This window comes from Macaca mulatta, chromosome 13 (assembly GCF_049350105.2).
Source record: "Macaca mulatta isolate MMU2019108-1 chromosome 13, T2T-MMU8v2.0, whole genome shotgun sequence".
Classification (NCBI taxonomy): Eukaryota; Metazoa; Chordata; class Mammalia; order Primates; family Cercopithecidae; genus Macaca; species Macaca mulatta.
In genome coordinates, this window is record NC_133418.1 from 38,170,533 (window position 1) to 38,186,269 (window position 15,737).

At 41.7% G+C, this 15,737-nt stretch overlaps 1 protein-coding gene across 1 annotated transcript; it reads right to left on the reverse strand.

Annotated features, from left to right (window-relative positions):
* Positions 1 to 98: 98 nt before the first annotated feature.
* On the reverse strand, positions 99 to 15,451 carry MRPL35 (mitochondrial ribosomal protein L35). The gene is made up of 4 exons (XM_015112795.3): positions 15,379 to 15,451; positions 7,856 to 8,045; positions 6,938 to 7,082; positions 99 to 3,760 (listed from the first exon to the last, which is right to left on the reverse strand). Exons 1-4 carry the CDS (start codon positions 15,419 to 15,421, stop codon positions 3,572 to 3,574), a joined length of 567 nt encoding a protein of 188 aa, XP_014968281.2. The 5' UTR covers positions 15,422 to 15,451; the 3' UTR covers positions 99 to 3,571.
* Between the last annotated feature and the right edge of the window lie 286 nt (positions 15,452 to 15,737).

Genomic DNA, 15,737 nt, shown 5'->3' on the forward strand with positions numbered 1-15,737 from the left:
TGGTGACTTGGCCCCATGCCTGCTGCATAGGATGTTGAGAGGGCAAGAAAATCAGATGATATAAGTGTTTTGAAAACCAGTTCATCACACAACTACAAACCTGAAAGTATCACTTTTATTTTACATTTAAAAAAATCATCAGCAGAAACTAGGTAGCTGTGAAAATAGAATAGTCCACTGGTAGAGTTTCAATTGTGCAAACAGACCTTTGGTCCATCATTTTTCTTCTCTGAACATTTCTTCATCTGCAAATGGGGGAGTGCCTGTGCAGGTGACAACAGGGTGGTGAAGGGCCACTGTGGGTGGAATGGATACCCTAAAACCTGCTGCAGCCCTTACCTTTCACATCTGAACAGGCAGACTCAAACTTCATTGGGTGGCCACAAAGACTTGGAAGCTCAAAATTTGAAACATCAAAATTAAACACAGACCCAATTTCCTTGCATTTTTAGTCCTGTATTCTAGGTTTGACAAAACCACTGTAAAATAAAGCAGCAGTAAGCAAAGAAGCAGATTCAGAGGACTAAAAGCAGGAAGAGATGGGAAAAAAAGCCTGGAAATCCATTCATTTGTTTATTTACTGAGCCTGGTCCAATGTTGACAGAACTGGGATTATCCAGGTTAAGAGTTGGCAAAGGACAAGAAAGCAAAGTAATAAAGTTTAAAAGCCGAACTGGTACAGTGTTATGAAGAAGTGTTTATTTAGTATTTATAGTACCAGATTACCGTCACTTGTTGATTTAAATATGAATTTTATGTTGTTAGAAGACTCAGGGAAATACACAGGATCCCAGGGAGTGAGACTGAGATTCTGGGTCTTATTAGCTGTACTTTGGGTAATTTATTTAACCCTCTCTCAGCTTCAGTTTCCTCAAATATAAATTAGGGCTTAACTAATCATTATGTCCTTTGTAAGACTGGAAATATGGATTAGCAGTTAGATAGATATGTATGTACCCAGTTTTGTAGATATGCTGGGACATAGTAGGTGTTCAATAAATTATACATATACCCGAATAAACAAACTATGCATATGTTATAAATTATACATATAATCGAACATCATTTAGGTAAACTCTTTAATGAAAGACATTTATTGTCTTTCATTTATTGTCAGATTATAAAATCAGTGTTGATGATAAGCCCTCCTACCCACAAAACAAAAATTGTACGTATGAAATTCCCTTTCCCCTAAGTTATGTGCCTGTCAGCCGTCCCACTTCAGACCATCTTTGGATGCTGAGGCTCTGGTTGCCAGCCCTTATCTCTATCCTCCTGTCCCTGGTCTAGAGGAGAAACGAAGGTGCTCTGAGGCCCCTGTAACAGAGACCCTTGTCATCCATATTTGGGTTAAAGAAGTCATGGAGGCTGTGCAAAAGTCTCCTTCTCCCCAACTTCTGCAGACACCATTTCCATCCTACTACCCAGAGGTACATCAGAGGGCAGGAGCCAGGCAGGTGACAAAGATGTGGAAGCCTTCTAAGTGGTTGGCTTTGCCATCTCAGAAGTGCGAAGAAATGAAAATCCATCAAAACAGAATGCCATCCCATGTTTCAGGCTTTTACCTTACCCCAAATCAAATGTCTGTTCTTTATTTATTGGTCCCATAAATAGACACACACTTGGACTTCTGGTTGTAGAACATTCTGTTGTTATCCTTTCTCCTTTTAATAAACACACACTACTTTTTTTTTTTTTTTTTTTTTGAGACGGAGTCTTGCTCTGTCGACCGGGCTGGAGTGCAGTGGCTGAATCTCAGCTCACTGCAAGCTCCGCCTCCCAGGTTTACGCCATTCTCCTGCCTCAGCCTCCCGAGTAGCTGGGACTACAGGCGCCCGCCACCTCGCCCAGCTAGTTTTTTGTATTTTTTAGTAGAGATGGGGTTTCACCGTGTTAGCCAGGATGGTCTCGATCTCCTGACCTCGTGATCCGCCCATCTCGGCCTCCCAAAGTGCTGGGATTACAGGCTTGAGCCACTGCGCCCGGCCTACACACACTACTTTCAAGGAATCTCCAATAATCCTGGCCTGACATGCTGCAGAACTTCAATTTCATAATTTTACTAACAGAGGAATTTCATCTTATTATCACCAACTACTACATTAAAGTTTCTGAAACAGTAATTCATGCATAATTCTATTTAATAATGGTTTTCAAAGTACTTTGCTGTTTGAAAATGCTTCCCAGATGATTCTGATGGGAGAGTTGGGAACCACTGCCCCTAAACTGTAACCACTCAATTGAAGAGATGCTTCCCTGCCCACTTCAAGTAAATAATGCTTAACTCTTTCATCATTTCTAAAACAACTGAGATTACTTTCTCCCCTTAGTTTCTACAATGATTGTTGAAAATTTGTGGGAAAAGTTTATCCTTACAAATGAAAACATGAAATCTGAAATGGATAAACTAACTTTTAAGAAATACATATCCTTACCTGAGAAGCTGAGGCAGGAGGACCACCTGAGCCCAGGAGTGCGAGGCTTCAATGAGCTATGATTGCACCACTGCACTCCAGCCTGGGCAACAGAGCAAAACTCCTGTCTCAAAAAAAAAAAAAATACCTATCTTTCAAAACTTGCATAAGAAGCCCTTGTCTTCACTTGTACAGCCTCTTCTGTTTCATGAATGAGCATGCTGAAGGGCTCCTCTCCTCTCTATGAAAAAGTGTTGTTAAAATAAATGAGAAGTGTTATGAACACAATGAACCTGGTGTGTTAGACATTAAGTGTGCTGCCACCCCATGTGAACCTCCAAGTGAAATTGCTCACATAACTCTTTTTCTGCTGCATGCAAACTTGCTAATACAAAGCGGGCTAGGGTGGGCTCCTGACTTAAGAACAGCCAATCCCTACTCTAGACAATGACCCAACCAGACCTAGTATAAAAAGGTAGTCTGACCCAGTTAAATTTCCTTGGCAACTGGACACTAGAGACAGGAGCTGAAGGTCACGATGTAGAAAAGAACCTCAAAGGTGCAAGTTAAAGTTATTCCAAAGGAACAGAAACTGTAAGTATGCAAAAGCTGTGTAGAGAAGTTGGTGAACACAAGAGAATGGAGTTAACAATGTAAAAAGAAGCAAGTCACATGCATGGCAGAGCCTAAGCCTAAACATCCACCTGCCCCTGCTGAGGAGCACCACCCAATTTCTGCTCTTCCTGAGGCTGGGGGGTGATTTCTGGGTGGGAGATGGGTTTGGTGAGGTGGTTCCTGAATTCCCAGGCACATATCCTTAAAATAATGTCATACTGTTTGAGCTAACTTGTGGCTTTTGAGTCTTCTTATGTTTGTCCCACTTGAGATTCCTTGCAACTAAAAGAGCCTAACTGAAACAACTAGTTAAGCCAATACCATTTGTTAAAAATAATGCACCATTCTAAATTTCTGTTTCTCTAACCAAATCTGGCAAAGTCGGATCCATTAAGTTTTACACTTTTATAAGTTTAATGTTGTCACTGTATGTTTACATATTCATTGGTACAATTTACATCAAGTTTTGTACTTATCCATTTTTGCAAAGATATCATGTACACAAAGATACATATCCAATAACTGAGAAACAAGTGAAACTTCTATACTTTCAGGTTTGTTCGATCATGATACTTCTGATAAGGATCATCGACATACCAGTTTCGCCTCTTCCAGAAGGACGTCGTCATCTTATCTAAGAGTTTACTCTGGGTTTTATTGCAGAACACAAATTCCCTCAATCGCTTTTTTCTTGCAGGTGTCTTTTTCCATAATTTTTTCTTATAGCCAGCCTGTCAGATATTACAAAGAAATGTAAAGCATCATATTATGTATGAAACAACAGGTATCTTCACAACTCAAGGTTTATAGACCCAATAAGAACAAAAACCACACTTCCATAGGGGCTGGAATATTTCTTGGAAAGATGCGATTCTTTACTGGGCGGGGGCAGGATGGAGAAAGCATGTGTAGTTTGAAAAGAAATAGTAATAAATAATATTTTAGAAAAAAATGTTACTTAAACTCACAGAAAATAAAACTAAATGTGTGTGGCTGGGAAAGTACAAGATAATGACATAGAATTATAATCACTAACTTAACAGGTATGATCTTACTATCTCTTCAGCAATCTTTAACAACGTACTATTATTCTTATTTTACATCTTTAAAAAAAGAAACCATTGATTAGAGAAGTAGCAGACAGAGGTCTGAGGGCCAATAAGAGTTCTTTTTTTGTTTTGTTTTGAGACAGGGTCTCACGCCGTCATCCAGGTTGGAGTGCAGTGGCGTGATCACAGTCACTGCAGCCTCTACCTCCTGGGTTCAAGTGATCCTCCTGCTTCAGCCTCTCATATAGCTGGGACCACAAGTGTACACCACCATACCCAGCTAATTTTTTAAATTTTGTAGAGATGAGGTCTCGCCATCTTGCCCAGGCTAATAAGAGTTCTTAACCACTGTCTTTCCTAATGTAGAGGAGGATGCAGTGCTGGCTAGGTAACAACATTAATATTTCTTAAGCTGAGTATTACAAGAGCTGAGAAGCACAGTTCTCAAATACATTGCTTCATTTATTCTTTTCACACACAAGGGACCAATTTTTATAGGAAATACTTTTCTAAGGAATTATGAATATGGTAAGACTATTATTAGGAGTGGTGAAGGAATGGTTAACCCACATATTCAACCCAGAACTTTCATACATACCCATATAGGTATTATTAATTTTGAATAATTAATTTTTAAAGACAGGAAAGGAAAATTAGATTGAATATAAAAACTATAATCATAGTCTGTTTAAAGTAGAAGGGATCTTAGGTGCCACCCAGCTTAACATCTGGCTAAAACCACACAGTGAGCCCTTGGGTCCTTTCAAGCCAAGGGTTCTTTATGGCACAATACCAACTGAACAAAACCATGGCTCTTTGCTGAGAATGTGCCTTGGGTTTCTGACATGTCTTAGTATCATCACTGTGACCATCAACTTCTATAAGGACAGTGATGAAATTAGGAAAGGTTATTTAATAGTTCTGGTTTTAAAATGCTAGAAGTTAGATTTTTGCTACTCACTGCTTACAATTTTAAATGCAAACATTCAAAGCCGAATCTCCACATCTGTGTAATAATTTTATAGTTTGCAGGCCAAACTGGGTTACTATGGATCTCTGACGTACAAACACTTAATTTGCTGCCCTGCCCATTACCACCAGTATCCTTTAAAGATTATTCACGGAATGGAACCACTGTGAAAATGCTTGAATTTTTTTACACAGTCTCTAGATTCAAAAATGGAAGGAGGTAATAAACAATAAATATCAAGGACTGCTGGATGAAACCGTGTCACGGAAGATACTTTGTTTTACACATTAGTATGAATTAATCTACCCAGATTTTTTGTTTTTCTCTAAAAATTAGATTTTGAAGAGGCAGGGCATTCTATACCGGGTATACTTTCGGGAGCCCTGAACTGAAGCTAGGTACTATGATTGGAGAGTATGATCAGGTCCTTTACAGTAACATGAGGGCTCCAGAGCCCAGTGAGAGGGATATGGAAAGGAAGGCAAGGAAACCCACCCATTTCATTTTACCTAGGGCTAGAAGAGGACCTGGAAATAATTGGTATAAAAACAAAGTGGGGGCTAGGCGCCATGGCTCATGCCTGTAATCCCAGCACTTTGGGAGGCTGAGGCACGTGGATCACTTAAGGTCAGGAGTTCAAGACTAGCCTGGCCAATATGGTGAAAACCCGTCTCTACTAAACATACAAAAATTAGCCTGGCATGGTGGTGCATGCCTGTAATCCCAGCTACTCGGAAGGCTGAGGCAGGAGAACGGCTTGAGCCCGTGAGGCAGAGGTCACAGTGAGCCAAGATTGTGCCACTGCACTCCAGCCTGGGCAACAGAGTGACACTCTGTCTCAAAAAAAAAGAAAAAAAAAAAACCACACACACACACACAAAAGGGAAGAATGTTTCCAGTGGTCTCAAATTCACAAAACTCAGAACATTAGACCTTTAGTTTAGCTGCTTATGGATTATATGAGCTTCTGCTGACTGGTGTAGGAAACTACCCACCAGTGTTTCAACAGAGATAAGAGCTGAGAGTTCCAATCAACCCATTTATCTACAAATTTAGGACTGTTTATAAAACAGGGGAGAATCCTTTCAACCTTTCAAACATCAAGAAAGTTCTACCAACTATTTTATTTTTACAGGGAACCAAATTTTGATTTTTAAAGATTTAATTTCCAAGTAATAAAAGGGAATTACGATTTGGGCAGTTACTGTATCTCAAAAATGGTTTTGCAAAACTGGTTGGTCTTTCTTTTTTTTTGAGACGAAGTCTCACTCTGTCACCTAGGCTGGAGTGCAGGGGCGTGATCTTGGCTCACTGCAACCTCCGCCTTCCAGGTTCGAGCGATTCTCCTGCCTCAACCTCCCAAGCAGCTGGGATTACAGGCACCTGCCACAACGCCTGGCTAATTTTTCTATTTTTAGTAGAGATGGGGTTTCACCATTTTGGCCAGGCTGGTCTCGAACTCCTGACCTCAAGTGCCTTGGCCTCCCAAAGTGCTGGGATTACAGGCGTGAATACAGTGCCTGGCTGAATTCTGTTTCATTTTAATCTGCTCACGCTCCTTTTTTGTTCGAGATGGAGTCTCGCTCTGTCGCCCAGGCTGGAATGCAGTGGTTTGATCTCGACTCACAACAACCTCCACCTCCTGGGTTTAAGCAATTCTCTGCCTCAGCCTCCTGAGTAGATGGGATTACAAGTGCCTGCCACCACGCCTGACTAATTTTTGTATTTTTAGTAGAGACGGGGTTTCACCTTGTTGGCTAGGCTGGTCTTGAACTCCTGACCTCGTGATCCACCTGCCTTGGCCTCCCAAAGTGCTGGGATTATAGATGTGAGCCACCACGCCCGGCCTCGCACTCCTTTTTCAATTTGGTAACAGTGTGAAGACTCACCTTTCTCCTCACCCATAGGCCACAATGAAGTCGAAGAAACCTATGGATGACAGCTTTCACAGTCTTTCTCTTGCCTTTTCTTGTACTGAAGTATGTTAGAGATCTGACTGGTAGCTTCAGGACACTTGGAAGCACGGGGGCCAATCTAAAAATATATTTAAAAATTTTTAGTATATAATCAGACTGATTACAGGATTAAAATTCGTATCTCCACTGAGAAATGAGTAAAGCTGCTCCAATGGGATGGAACTAACTTTTCATACACAATATTACTTCCAATGACCCATGACATTAAGCATAAATTAGAATAGCAACCATCACCAACTTGCAAGTCTTCTAAAACCTACCCCCTCAATTCCTGTAAAATAATTCATTCTATTATCATCGCTTGATTTCTTATCCATCTTCTCATCAGATTGCAAACTCCTTGAGGACTTCAATTTGTTTACCTTTGTGTCCTTTTTGCCAACTACAGTGCTAGGCACCCAGGGGTGTTTAACTGGATATTTGCTTACTGAATGACCAACACATGCAGCCCATCCTTACAAGCTGAGCATCTTGTGCACCCTCCACTTTGGATGACAGCTTCCACGCAGGAAAGCACACATACAACATCAGAAGCGTGCTGTATTTGGCATTTTCCTGCCGCGGGCGCCTAGATACATGGATGTCAGTCAGGGTCTCCCACTCAATCAAGCAGAATTCTACATAATTAACTGCAGGTAGGCAAAGAATACCACCTACTTCTAGGATACCTTTGCAGGCATGAATATCTTGGAAAGTTTGTCTAAGCATCATGTTTATTGAAATATACTCTACCAATCAGGCACAGTGGCTCACACCTGTAATCCCAGAACTTTCCAGCTACTCAGGAGGCTGAGGCAGGAGAATATATACCCACAAAGAAATATACTCTACCTATTAAGGATCTCTGAAGTATGCCCACATGTCAGGTTCCTCTCAGATGTGGTAAGTCTGGGAGTGGAAGAAACAACTGGTGTCTGAATATGACTAAAGCGTCCAGTGGACAATGCAGAAATAAGAGAGGCATTCTTGACACAGCTGCGATAGGTTGAAGATGCCAAAATATTCAGGGGCCGTAGGATTCCTGTAAAGATAGGAGCGTATATACTTAATATAATACTCCAAAATATGCATCCAGATATTAAAAATTAAGAGATGTATCAATGCCACCAAGTATTAAATACAATTAACGTGCCCTGAGCATCAGATTCATCTGTGAAGCTTTTACCACTTTACTAAGGTAGAACCATAAAATAATTACCGATTTTATGTATACAATTCAACAATTTTTGGAAAATTTAGAGAGCTGCACAATCATCGTCACAATCCAGTCAGATGTTTGCTAGCTCTATGTCCAGTACTAGGAGAAAAAGATGTGTGTAACATTTATTCCCACCTCCCAGATCTTATACTCTGGTGAGACAGAACTCCCACACACAGTACAATGGCAGGTCAGGGATGCACTCGACAAGAGTAGCGAGAGAAAGATTCTCAAAGGAAAGAGAAGAGGCACTTGAGTTCTCTAGAAAGTGAAAGTGCTCTAGAAAGTCAACAGGCCCTGTAGTCCCAGCTACTGGGAGGCTGAGGCAGGAAAATGGCGTGAACCCGGGAGTCGGAGGTTGCAGTGAGCCAAGATCGCGCCACTGCACTCCAGCCTGAGCAACAGAGACTCTGTCTCAAAAAAAAGAAAATGAACAGAACCTTAGAAGAGGAGGAACACATTTCAGGCAGGACGAACAACATAAGCAAAGGCATGGGGACTGAAACAAATACAGGTGACCCTTGAACAGCATGGATTTTAACTGCACAGAGCCACTTACACACAGATTTTCTTCAAAAACAGTTGTACCTAGTGTGCCTGCCTTTCCAGTCTCCCCTTCTACCTCCTCCACCTCTTCTTTCTCTGCAATCGTTTTTTTTTTTTTGCGCAGAGACAGCAAAACCAACTCCTCCTCGGCCTAATCAATGTAAAGATGATGAAGACCTTTATGATGATCCACTTTCACTTAATGAACAGTACCCTATTTCTCTTTCTTATGACTTTCTTTTCTCTAGCTTGTTTCATTGTAAGAATACAGTATATAATACATATAACATGAAGGATATATGTTTTTAAAATTCTTTTTTTGAGGCAGGGTCTTACTCTGTGGCCCAGGCTGGAGTGCAGTGGCACAATCATAGCTCACTGCAGCTTTGACCTCCTGGGCTCAATCCATCCTCCCACTTCAGCTTCCCAAGTAGCTGGGACTACAGCACGTGCCACCATGCCTGACTAATTTTTGTAGAGACAGAATTTTGCCATGTTGCCCAGTCCAATCGTGAACACCTAGGCTCAAGTGATCCACCTGCCTCAGCCTCCCAAAGTGTTAGGATTACAGGTGTGAGCCACCATGCCCGGCCTCAGAATGTTAATCAATGGTTTATGTTACTGGTAAGGCTTCTGGCCAACAGTAGGCTATTAGTAATTAAGTTCTGGAGGAGCCAAAAGTTATACTCGATTTTCAACTGCTTGGGGGTTGACACCCTACCTGCTGTGTTGTTCCAGGGTCAACTGAACATGTATGGGTTGAGGACCAGACCTGCCTCAGAGGCTGAGACTGCTCGCCTGACTATCAGAGACACCTTGGGAGAAGTAGTGGGCAGTGGGGTGGAACAGGTCAGAAGGCAGATTTCAGACAGCCTAGATGTGTGGTGTGAATGAAGTCCTCTTATCAGTCCTTCCAACTATGGCCAGACTAATAGTTCATGGCTGCAAATCAGAATCACCCGTGGAGCTCTGACTCCACCCATAAATTCTGACTGAAGTCTAGTGTGGGACTCAAAATTGTTCATTAAACAAGTTCCACAGGATGATGAAAATGTCCTCAGAACTTAAAGTATAAAAAAAAAAATGCACTAATACAAAACTTAAAAAAAAAAAAATAGTCCTACAGCTGGAATGTGGTAATGGTTGTACAGCTTGCTAAATTAATAAAAAAATCATAAAACTGTACACATAAAATGGGTAATTTTATGGCATGTAAATTCTACCTCAAAAAAGTTGGTTAACAAAAATACTCCAGCCAGGCGAGGTGGCTCATGCCTGTAATCCCAGCACTTTGGGAGGCTGAGGCAGGCGGATCACCCAAGATCAGGGGTTCGAGAACAGCCTGACCAAAATGGAGCAACTCCGTCTCTACTGAAAATACAAAATTAGCCGGGCGTGGTAGTGTGCGCCTATAATTCCAGCTACTCGGGAGGGTGAGGCAGGAGGATCACTTGAACCTGGGAGGAAGAGGTTGTAGTGAGCCGAGACCGCACCACTGCACTCCAGCCTGGGCAACAAGAGTGAAACTCCATCTCAAAAAAAAAAAAAAAGAGAGAAAAATACTCCACCTGAGTCTGATGCTCAGCTGGGACTCAGAACTACTCTCCTATTTTCTACTGCACTGATTTCAGATAATAAATGAGGGGCCATGTTCATACAGAAGTGCTAGGATTTGAATCAGATGATTTGGGCTCATATTCTAGCTCTATGACTTCCTTGCTATGTAACCAGGGGCAAGTTACTTAACCTCTCTGTGCCCCAGTTTCCTCAAATTTAAATGAAGTTAATTACAGAGAGATAATGAGACTTGAATGAGATGAAGCATGTAAAGTGCCTGGAGGAGTAGCACAGAGAAAACATTTAACGAATGCTAATGGCAGATAATAAAGAAGAGGGATACTTAGCAAAGATGATACAGGTTGAATATTATCTGAAACGCCTGTGACCAGAAGTATTTAGATTTTTTAAAATTTTGTATAAAGGAGATATCTTGGAGATGGGACTCAAGTCCAAACACGAAATTCATTTGTTTCATATACATCTTACACATATAGCCTGAAGTTAATTTTATACAATGTTTTAAATAATTTTGTGCATGAAACAAAGTTTTGACTGCCACCCATCACATGAGGTCAGGTAAAGAATTTTCCACTTGTGGGCCGGGCATGGTGGTTCACGCCTGTAATCCCAGCACTTTGGGAGGCCGAGGCAGGCAGATCACGAGGTCAGGAGATCGAGACCATCCTGGCTAACACAGTGAAACCCCGTCTCTACTAAAAATTCAAAAAAAAAATTAGCTGGGCGTGGTGTGGCGGGTGCCTGTAGTCCCAGATACTCGGGAGGCTGAGGCAGGAGAATGGCGTGAACCCAGGAGGCGGAGCTTGCAGTGAGCTGAGATTGTGCCACTGCACTCCAGCCTGGGCAATAGAGTGCGACTCCATCTCAAAAATAATAATAATAATAGTAATAATAATTTTCCACTTGTGGTGTCATGTTGGTACTCAAAAAGTTTCAGATTAGAGATGCCTAACCTGTATATTAATATGTGGCCATCAGTGATAACAGGGCCAGGTGTGGTGGCTCACCCCTGTAATCCCAACAATTTGGGAGGCCGAGGCAGGTGGATAACCTGAGGTCAGGAGCTCGAGACCAGCTTGGCCAACATGTGAAACCCCGTTTCTACTAAAAATAGAAATATTAGCTGGGCAGAGTGGCACGCACCTGTAGTCCCAGCTACTCGGAGGCTGAGGTAGGAGAATTGCTTGAACTTAGGAGGCAGAGGTTGCAGTGAGCTGAGATCATGCCACTGCACTCCAGCCTGGGTGACAGAACTAGACTCTGTCTCCAAAAAAGAAAAAGTGACAATTTGCAACTGAAAAGGGTAGTATAAACATTGGTGCAGAAAACTGATGAGACAGCCCTTACATAGGGTCTTGGAAATCAAATAAATAAGTTAAAGAACTGAAAAGATGTGCAGATGTAATAAGGCAGGAGGTAATCTTTGGAAGATTAAGTGCATTGGAGGACTGTAGACAAGAAAATGTTCCAATTTTCATAGGTCATCAGATTTTGGTATCTCTTAGTTAAAAAATTTTTTTAAAAAACTAAGAAATTCTTTTGTTCTCAATTTCTATGAAGATCCTGAGGCTGCATAAGACATATTTATCAATTTTCGCAAAAAACAAGCTGGGAACGATGGCTTGTTAACGTATTTGTGAAGAGACAGAGTATCAGAACTCCAAGTGATCTCAGTAAGAGAGAAAAACAGATAAAAACCAACAAGATGAAATCAGGAATAAATACACTGAAGTTAGAGAAAATGGTTACGGGAACAACAGGAACTGGGAACTTGGTTGAGAGCAGTTCATGGGAAAGTATATGGGGAGGCTCTATCTACTGCACCTTCTGGTGGACCAATCATGTGATTAAGCCTGTGAGGGAAACCTAACAGACTAGCTTTGTTAACAAAAGTGCAGGCCGGGCGCGGTGGCTCAAGCCTGTAATCCCAGCACTTTGGGAGGCCGAGGCGGGTGGATCACGAGGTCAGGAGATCGAGACTATCCTGGCTAACATGGTGAAACCCCGTCTCTACTAAAAATACAAAAAACTAGCCGGGCGTGGTGGCGGGCGCCTGTAGTCTCAGCTACTTGGGAGGCTGAGGCGGGAGAATGGCGTGAACCCGGGAGGCGTAGCTTGCAGTGAGCCGAGATCACGCCACTGCACTCCAGCCTGGGAGACACAGCGAGACTCCGTCTCAAAAAAAAAAAACAAAAAACAAACAAAAGTGCAGTACATCAAGGGAAATAACTAATTTCCTTCAGTCCTCTGCCCCTGTCTGGGCATTTTCATACAGACTAATCTACTCTAAACACACTCTTGTATAGAGAACACAGATGTTTTCACCAAAGAGGTAACACAAAACCAGAGCTTTGAAAGAGTAAGAAGAGACAGAGGGAATAGGATGTACAAAGGTGATGATGTACATTTGGGGAATCACATTGGCCCTATGTGGCATGAATCAAAGGAATGAATGGGGGACATGAACTGCACTGGATAGGAGTGGAGCAGAGTGTGACAGTATCGAAACCAGGAGTCTTCAAGATTTTTGATCCCATGTTTCCTAAAAGAATTTTGAAAAACTGGCCGGGCGCGGTGGTTCACGCCTATAATCTCAGCACTTTGGGAGGCCGAGGCGGGCGGATCATAAGGTCAGGAGATCGAGACCATCCTGGCTAACATGGTGAAACTGTGTCTCTACTAAAAATACAAAACAAAATTAGCCAGGCGTGGTGGCAGGTGCCTGTAGTGGGAGGCTGAGGCAGGAGAATGGCATGAACCCGGGAGGTGGAGCATGCAGTGAGCCAAGATCACACTACTGCACTCCAGCCTGGGTGACAGAGCAAGACTCCATCTCAACAACAACAACAAAAAAGAATTTTGAAAAACTACCCTTTCACAAATTCTTAATATCTAAAATATCAAATAGTTTAAATTGTTAAAAAGCCTATAATTTCCAGCATATTTAAAATACTGACATTTAAAAATAAGCTGTCACTTCACTCTTTAAATTGTTTTCAGTAGAATCTAAATTAATACTAAGTTGATAACTACCTACATCATCTATTTAAAAATTACAAGAACTATAAATTCAAGTAGATGAAAAATAACTTTTCATCAAAGGGCACTCCAAAATAATGTAAAAGACAAGCCTGAGAGGGAGAAGATAAAGGACACACACAAACGAAAAACAAAAACAAAACAAAAACTAAATAAGACAATCCAATAGGAAAATGGGCAAAATATTTAAGTGGATATTTCATAAAGGAAATTCAAAAGGCCAATAAACATGTGTAAACACACTACAGCTTGTTACTAATCAGAGAAATGCTTATTTAAAGCATTTTAAATAATGCTTTAAATAAGTATCTCAGTACCTTTGCAATGGTATCTCAGTGAGCTACCACTGCAAAGCCACCAGATTAACAAAAATTTGTAGGTCTGACAATATCAGGTATTGGTGAGGATGTGGAGCCCCAACAGTTTGGCAATATCAGGCAATGCTGAATATATACATATTCTCTGACCAGGCAATTTCACAGGGAGTTTCACACACACCCACATCCTTAGAAACAATTAGACTCATGCGCCAGGACAAGATCAATCAGCTTTGTACATAATTGCCCCAAACTGGAAATGGAGAATTGTGGAACAGTCATACAATATTATATAGCAGGCTGGGCGTGGATCGCCTGAGGTCAGGAGTTCGAGACCAGCCTGACCAACATGGAGAAACCCCATCTCTACTAAAAATACAAAATTAGCTGGACGTGGTTGCGCATGCCCGTAATCCCAGCTACTCCAGGGGAATAACTTAAATCTGGGAGGCGGAGGTTGCAGTGAGCCAAGATCGTGCCACTGAACTCCAGTTTGGGCAACGAGAGAAACTCCATCCCTCCCCCCCAAAAAAAAAAAAAAATTATATATCAATGAGAAAGCATTACAACTACGCAAAATGAATGAATCTCACAATGTAAAAGGCACTAAAGAGTATATACTGTATGAATTAATTCATGTGAAGTTCAAAACCAGACAAAACTATGTTCTTGAGAGATGCATATATAGATGCTAAAACCTACTATAGGAAAAATAGGCAATCTAATAGTAACTATAAAAATGAGAACAGTGTTTATATCTGGGGGGGAGTAGAGAATTTTGATATACAGGGGAGAGAGGTGGTGCACTGTTTTGACCTGAGTGTTAAACAGGTGTTTGCTTTAGAATTGTTAAACCATTCATGCATACTATATAAAATTTTCTTCGTATGTATTATATTTTGCGAACACAAAAAATACTTCACATAAAAAAAGCTTTTCTCTAACGGGAAAATTTACATCGTTGCTTTTTCTTGACTGATCTCTTATATTCTCCCACAAAATGTTATCCTAACTTAATATATTTTGTGTGAAAGTAACTTACTGAGCATCTTATGGTATTTAGATGATTTTTAACTTTGTGCAACAAGTACTTAACGTGACGGCAACTGAATTTAGTCGCCTTTACTTCTGCTGTCTCTCAGTCAGGAAGTTCTCATGCCAGCCCTTGTGCCGGGGGCTGTAGTTAAAAATTAAATTGGCCTTCAAACTTACCATGTGTCAGGCACTGCCCAAGAGGCTTTACGTGCATTATCTCATTTAATCCCCAGGTAGGTGGTATGACCCCCATTGTAAAGGTATATAATCTGAAGTTAGGAGAAATTAATTCTCAAGGTTAAAGGTCCAGAATGGCGGGTCCTAGCCTCCAAATCAGAAAGTTAGGTGAGACTTTTTGGTCTCCCTCGCCCCCTCCGTTCCAGTTTCTCTGGCTTGTTTTCTAGGGAAGAAAAAGCTGGTAAGGAAGTTGAAAATGCGGGACACACAGGCCCGCGTGAGTCCGAGTCAAGGAACCTGGTACAGGCTGCCGGTCACACCGCCCCAAAGAAAATTGGGCTTAACCCTCTTATCTTAAATAATGACCCTTTTTGCTTGTTAACCTCCCTCTAAACGCCCATTCTATCCCGCACCAGTTCCCCTTCCTGTGAAGGCATGCATGGAGTATGTCGCTCTCCACTGACCTGAAGCTGCTCTCACTGCACCAGCAAAGACAAAGGAAGCCATCTTGCCACCCTCGCCTACGGCGGCCGCTTTGGGTTTAAAAGCACAACCGCAAAGGGAATGAAGGGAAAGCAAGGAGGCGGAGTCAAGGAAGAGGAAAATAACAAAGGAGTTGTCCACTCAACCTTTATTCAATGTGATCTGCCGGGTTCCGCTCTTCGCCGCTGTAAAGAGTGCCTATAGAAGGTTCCACAAAATTTATTATTTAAAAAAATTCTTGGGGCCGGGCACGGTGGCTCACGCCTGTAATCCCAGCACTTTGGGAGGCCCAGGCAGGCGGATCACGAGGTCAGAAGTTCGAGACCAGCCTGGCCAACAT